General features: G+C 38.4%; 1 protein-coding gene across 1 annotated transcript in view; it reads left to right on the top strand.

The window, feature by feature from the left end:
- LOC131952316 (cAMP-dependent protein kinase catalytic subunit PRKX-like) overlaps positions 1–7438 on the top strand; it is a 59345-nt gene extending 51907 nt beyond the window's left edge. Inside the window, exons 3-8 of the mRNA XM_059314927.1 lie at positions 1515–1778; positions 4241–4360; positions 4796–4891; positions 5477–5534; positions 5803–5880; positions 6640–7438. Of these exons, the coding sequence (XP_059170910.1) occupies positions 1515–1778; positions 4241–4360; positions 4796–4891; positions 5477–5534; positions 5803–5880; positions 6640–6765 (742 nt within the window). The 3' untranslated portion in view covers positions 6766–7438. The remainder of the gene's footprint in view (positions 1–1514; positions 1779–4240; positions 4361–4795; positions 4892–5476; positions 5535–5802; positions 5881–6639) is intronic.

Genomic DNA, 7438 nt, shown 5'->3' with positions numbered 1-7438 from the left:
AATTCTATTTTTAATAATAAAGAATTGCGTTTTTAGTGCAAACAATGTTCATAACTTTAAAAAAAAAGGAATGATTTTGATTAGCCATGCTAGTTGCCAGTAGCTATCTCATTTAGTTGATTGAAGAGTTATAAGCGCATGGTGTCTGTGTGTGTGTGTGTGTGTGTGTGTGTCTGTTTGTGTTCCCACAATCCACACACACCCAGACACAAGGGCGGACCCCCCCCCCCCCCCACTTTTCCTGATGACCTTTTAACAAGCATTTGAAGAAATTAATTGACAGGTTCTAGTTTTTAAAAGGCGAATGCTGAGGATTTCGTTCTAGAGAAAAATAAATGATTAATTTGAGATTGGCGTCAAATGAAAACAAAATAAACAGACATGTTTATTTAACTGGGCTCTCAAACGGAAATGAAAAACTGACTAACGGTGGGTTTTTTTTGTTGTTTTTTTTTTTGTTTTTTTTACGGAGGCGCCAAGGAAAAAAAAAGTAAATCAATTTTAAAAATTGTTTATCTTATTTAAGGCGTCCACAAAAAGAACAACTAAAGCACAAATCAATTATTTTTTTAAAATACGCATGCACTAGAAAAAGAAATAGCAGTGGGAATTATTTTTTTAAATGGTTTATTTTAATAGTGAAAGTTGAGATCGTAAGCTTCCCACAGCCTGTCCAGTTGTTTTATAATTAACTCACCCGTGATTGATCGAACACTTGCTCCTAAACAGCAATCATTTTATTTACATGGTTTTACAGATGTGGAAAAAACAAGATCCGTTTTCATTAAATCTCGGAAATTTAAGCCTTTGCCAGTCATTAACATGTTTACATCACGTGGTAGCGTCACGCGGCAGCATCACGTGATCCTACCACGTGGTTATTAGCCGTTCAAAAACTCTATCCCAAATTTTCAAGATTTAAATGTAAATTAAACATGACGCCACAAATTATTTTTAGAAACAAATCAATAATCATTTTACATTTTAATTTGTAGAACACGATTATAAAAAAATGTTTTCAAATCAAAACATTACATTCGGCCTTCTCGAATTGGATGCTCAATTAATTAATTATCACCGTTAATCTATTAAGCTAATTATAACTCCTTCGCTGCTTTTTCAGCGTTGGAGCTTGGCGATAATATCTTTAACTTCATTAGAGCAAGTTATAAATAAACCACCCAAACTGTATAAGATGAACCTACAAACATACCTTTGTTTGTAAGTTCATCTTATACCATTGTTTGTCGGTTCATCTTATACCTTTAAAATGAACCTACAAACAATGGTATAAGATGAACCTACAATGGTTTATCCTGCCTTATTACCGTACCGACAATCTCGATTTAACCCCCAAATACTAATAAAATAAACAGGTATTTCCACGGTGTCTGTGGTTAGGGGGCGGGAGGGAGGAGGGGCGTCTACGGAACGCTCATTAAAATCTAACAGGTGGTTTCGTTCCGACATCAAGTATGGTCCAACCTCACCAACAGCGGTTCTCACTGTTTCAGACTCTGGCACCACAAGGACGAGACCTTCCTCTACATGCTGATGGAGTACGTCCCGGGGGGTGAACTGTTCTCCTACCTGCGGAGCATGGGCAAGTTCTCCATCTCCTCTAGCAACTTCTACGCCAGTGAGATCGTGGTGGCTCTGGACTACCTCCACTCCAACTCCATCGTGTACCGAGACCTTAAGCCCGAGAACCTCCTGCTGGACAGGGACGGGCATCTGAAGATCACAGACTTTGGTTTCGCTAAAATTGTGGAGGACAGGTAGGCAGACTTTTTCTTAAGTTGTATCATAAGTAGGCAGACTTTGGTTTCGCTAAAATTGTGGAGGACAGGTAGGCAGACTTTTTCTTAAGTTGTAACATACATGTAGGCAGACTTTTTCTAAAGTTGTATAAGACAGGTAGGCAGACTTTTTCTTAAGTTGTAGCAGACATGTAGGCAGACTTTTGCTTAAGTTGTAGCATACAGTAGGCAGACTTTTCTAAAGTTGTAACATACATGTAGGCAGACTTTCGCTTAATGTAGCAGACAGGTAGGCAGACTTTTTCTTAAGTTGTAGCAGAAAGGTAGGCATCACTAACGGAATCACTAACTTTATAGAAGACAGGTGTGCAGCCATTCGCAAAAGTTGTACACGACAGATAGGCAGATTCTAGCTAACATTGTAGAGGACAGGTAGGCAGATTGGTTTAGATATTTTTGTTAAAGGCATGAAAAAAATAATTCTGATTTTGATTTCGAACCACTGAAGAAATAAGCAGCTTTTATTTTGCTTACCTGAAAACTCATAGCTCATCACAGTCGTTGTTTTTTGGGATGATGGAGTATGTTCACACCTGATTAGAAATGTAGATTTTTTAAAAACATAGGATTTTATTTAGGACAGCTTCAGATGTTTCCAACATATTGTGATTATTAGTTGATTTGACAATATCCAATTATTTGTAGTTTTTTTTTTTTGCCGTTTTAACAAATGTGGGGTACTGATCAAATGTTGGTGTGCCAGGAAAGCCTGGTGAATCCTTCGCTTACCTTCCACGTTTTGGATGTTTAGGGTTAGACCATCGGGTTGGTTCCTGTTTGTGTTTGTTGTTTGATGGGTGGGTGTTTGTGTGTTGGCGGTTCATAGATCTATAACGGATGGTAGGTGGTTTTTAGTTTCATGGGTGGGTTCCTGTTTCGTTACTGCTTCATACACAGTTGGTTAATATGGGTGGGTTTTAGGTTGGAGGTTAATTAGGGCTAGGTGTTAATATATGGTTAACGGGGTCAGTTGCTGATGGATGGTTCATAGCGTTTTTAAATAATCGTTTAATGAACTAGTATTTATAAATTTCATGACGTAAAAGAGAAAACAAATTGAAGATTCTAGCGGCTATATTTTACATTTAACCAGTCTACGCTGAAAATGTTAACATTTTATCAGTGTGTTAACTTTATTACACGGCAAAACAAAAATAGTACTCAAAAAAATTTCAACTGGTTTTAATTTCAAAGCCTATTGATCGTTTAAATTATACGTTCAAATATTGATTTTTCAATCTCGATTTCCGTTATTCATGTATTGATTTCTTGAACTATGTCTCATTTGCCTTAGTAAAAAAAAAGGCGTCAATGGATTTGAACCGAATAAATCAAACCTGAGATATGGATTAATGTGTTTATACCTAACTCTGACTTAGCGCTGATCTATGCTACAACCTGTGACTTAACGCTGATATACTGCTCATGACTTAACGTTGATATACTGCTCATGACTTAACGTTGATATACTGCTCATGACTTAACGCTGATATATTGCTCATGACTTAACTCTGATATTCTGCTCAAGACTAAACGCTGATATACTGCTCATGACTTAAGTCTGGCCTACACATCATGACTTAACTCTGATCTACACCTCATGACCTAATTGACCTACAACTCATGACCTAACGCTGACCTACACCTCATGACCTAGCTCTGATCTACACCTCATGACCTAGCTCTGATCTACACCTCATGACCTGGCTCTGATCTACACCTCATGACCTAGCTCTGATCTACACCTCATGACCTAGCTCTGACCTACACCTCATGACCTAACTGACCTACAACTCATGACCTAGCTCTGATCTACACCTCATGACTTAACTGTCCAACATCTCATGACCTAACTGATCGACACCTAATGACCTAAAGCTGATCTACACCTCATGACCTAACTGACCTACACCTCATGACCTAGCTCTGATCTACACCTCATGACCTAGCTCTGATCTACACCTCATGACCTAGCTCTGACCTACACCTCATGACCTAACTGACCTACAACTCATGACCTAGCTCTGACCTACACCTCATGACCTAACTGACCTACACCTCATGACCTAACTCAGAGCTACAGCTTATGACCTAACTAACCTACACCTCATGACCTAACTGACATACACCTCATGACCTAACTGACCTACACCTCATGACCTAACTGACCTCACCTCATGACCTAACTGACCTACACCTCATGACCTAACTGACCTCACCTCATGACCTAACTGACCTACACCTCATGACCTAACTGACCTACACCTCATGACCTAACTCTGACCTACACCTCATGACCTAACTGACATACACCTCATGACCTAACTGACATACACCTCATGACCTAACTGACCTACACCTCATGACCTAACGCTGACCTATGCTATCGTAGACTCCACCTTCCCATTCTGTCTCCCTAGGACCTGGACACTATGTGGCACACCTGAATACCTGGCGCCGGAAATTATTCTCAGTAAAGGTCACAACAAGGCCGTGGACTGGTGGTCTCTGGGAATATTAATCTTTGAGATGTTAGTGGGGTAAGTCACGCACAACATCATCTATACACCTGTACGTGTATATATATATATATATATATATATATATATATATATATATATATATATATATATATATATATATATATATATAGATAGATAGATAGATAGATAGATAGATAGATAGATAGATAGATAGATAGATAGATAGATAGATAGATAGATAGATAGATAGATAGATAGATAGATAGATAGATAGATAGATAGATAGATAGATAGATAGATAGATAGATAGATAGATAGATAGATAGATAGATAGATATACTTACATATATATATATATATATATATATATGATATCTTTTTTTATATACATATATTATATATTTATGGCTGTGTATTTAAATATACAAATATTTATTTATAGAGTAGTATGTAAATATGTGTAATAAGCTTATGTTGCCATGGATCCCACAGTTATCCCCCTTTCTATGCTGACAACCCATTCCACATCTATGAAAAAATTGTAGCAGGGAAAGTAGAGTGGCCGAAAAACATTGACCTGGTAGCCAAGTAAGTCAACCTGGTGTTGCGGATTGTTTCATGTTTAGATGTGAGACTAGTGTCTGAATGGTGGGCTGGGTAGTGGAAGGTGGCATGCGGAGGTGTGGGGTTTTGTGGGCAGATTAGGTGCGGGGGTGTATTGTTAGGTTAGGTGTGTGGGCATTGTGGTGTGGGGATGCCGTTTGTGATTAGATTAGGTGTGGGCGATGTGGTGTGTGGGAAAGTTATGTATGGTGATCTAGTGTGGGGTTAGGTTAGGTGTGGGAGTTTTGGGAAGGTAAGGTGTGAGGGTGTGGGGAGGTAAGGTGTGGGAATACCATTTGTGGTTAGGCTAGATGTGGGGGTGTGGTGTAGGTTAAGGTAACGTGTGGGGTAGGTTAGGTGTGGGGATTTGGTTAGGTTAGGTTTGGTGTGTGAGTGGTGTAGAGATCGGATGAGGTCCTACATTTAACTCCATACGTGTATGATGATACAGTTGATGACAGGGTCGAGAGTTTTGATGGATGGAAATGATAAAGTTAATTAGCCTAATGTAAAACAATTCTTAATTACATAATTAATAATTAATTAAAATCTCCGCCATTTTGTCCCCAGAGATCTAATTAAAAAGCTGCTCAATCCAGACCGAACCAGAAGGCTAGGAAACATGAGAGTAAGATTTCACAGATGTTAATTAAGCACATAAACCCATCACACGAACTAATTAAACACATGTCTTTAAAGATGTTCCTGTTACACAAAGTTTTAACATTTTGTCTTTAAGTGCAAAAGAGCGAACAATTAATTTTTTTTACTGCTAATTTTTTTTTCTATTCTGTTTTGGACACGTGCCCAGTGAGTGTTAAAAAAATATAAACGGGAATTCCCGAGACTGAAATAGTTTATCTGTGTAATGTGATGCATCCTTTGTTTGTCTACAGAACGGCGCGGACGATATCAAGAAACACAAGTGGTTCAAGGGACAGAACTGGGAAGCTGTTTACGCTAAAAAATTAAAGGTATGCAACTCTGTTTTTCCCTGTACGTTTTCCACTGTTTGTATGCCCTCACACTCACTGTTACCTTTAACGCTGTAGAGTAAATGCATTGTTACTTGTTAGTTAACGTCTTTTTGTTTTCTGATTGAATGTTTACATATTGAAATAGGCAACATCGTTCAGTACGATATTATACGCATGAATTAAATAAACGTTGGTTAACTTTGAACAAAAACCAGTCCAAAAACTTTTTTGAATTTTTAAGAGCATTCGATGTATGCTCCAACATTTATGTCGACTTTCACATATTGGAATAGAAATGTTTGTAATATAAATATCACACACTTAAATTATAAACGAAATGTGGTTAATTACGCTAATTTGATTTTCAAATGAAGTCACTTTGATGGTTTTTATTTTACGATATCCAATAATTGTTCTTGTTTTAACTTGCACAATTTGTTTATAAATTCCAACAATCATTACTGATCACTTTCCTCTCACCACCACCAATCATTCCTGACCTAACTTGACCTATTCTATCCCCCCAGCCACCAATCATTCCTGACCTAACTTGACCTATACTCTCTCACTATCCACCAATCATTCCTGACCTAACTTGACCTATTCTATCCCCCCAGCCACCAATCATTCCTGACCTAACTTGACCTATTCTCTCCCCCCCCCCAGCCACCAATCATTCCTGACCTAACTTGACCTATTCTATCCCCCCAGCCACCAATCATTCCTGACCTAACTTGACCTATTCTCTCCCCTCAGCCACCAATCATTCCTGAGCTCTCCCACGACGGGGACACAACAAACTTTGAAACCTACGAGGAATGTGATTGGAGGAAAGCCGCCCCCGCCCCTGAGAGTGAGGCAAAGCTGTTCCAAGACTTCTAATCTAGACCCCCCCCCCCTCACGACAAATTTTCATGCAACTAAAGTATACCACAGACCCTCTACTGAGACACTGGACAAGACGAGCACTGGAATCGATTCTTCAGGCTTTGGTAGCAAGAACATGCAATTAGGCTCTGGTCGCCTTGGTATGCAAGAACATGCAATCTTGCGCCGCTAACTGCAATATCAGATTCATCCTTGCACAAAAATCTTCGCACAAATCTCTCTGGGAGACAAACTAACGTAGATATGTGTGAATCGTCGGCAAGTTGTGGTCTATGTAACGTAGATCTGTGTGAATAGTCGGCAAGTTGTGGTCTATGTACTGGTAAATATATCATCAATCGAATGGAATGAGCTGGTAACATATCGTGTATGGAATGAGCGACCATCATTCCAATCATTGTGTGCTCGAGGTAAAGTTGAGAGAGTTGTGTAGAAACATTTCAGCTGAATTGATCAGCTGTTTAATCCTGCAAATTGTAAATATGATTTTAAATAAATCAGAAATATTTTAAATATTTATTGTACATTAAGTTTTTGAAAGATGCCCTTTATGTATTTTCCTTTCACCGTTTTTATAAAACAGGCTGTGATTTCATCTGAAGTTCATCGTAAACAACTTACTTGTAATTTAAACTGATAAAGTCTTTTAATTTTTAGCCATGACTTA

The sequence above is a fragment of the Physella acuta genome, unplaced genomic scaffold, assembly GCF_028476545.2.
Source record: "Physella acuta isolate Inbredline_101_S28 unplaced genomic scaffold, ASM2847654v3 ptg000865l, whole genome shotgun sequence".
Taxonomy (NCBI): domain Eukaryota; kingdom Metazoa; phylum Mollusca; class Gastropoda; family Physidae; genus Physella; species Physella acuta.
Note: the sequence above shows the minus strand (reverse complement) of the source record. Positions and strands in the feature narration are given on the sequence as shown.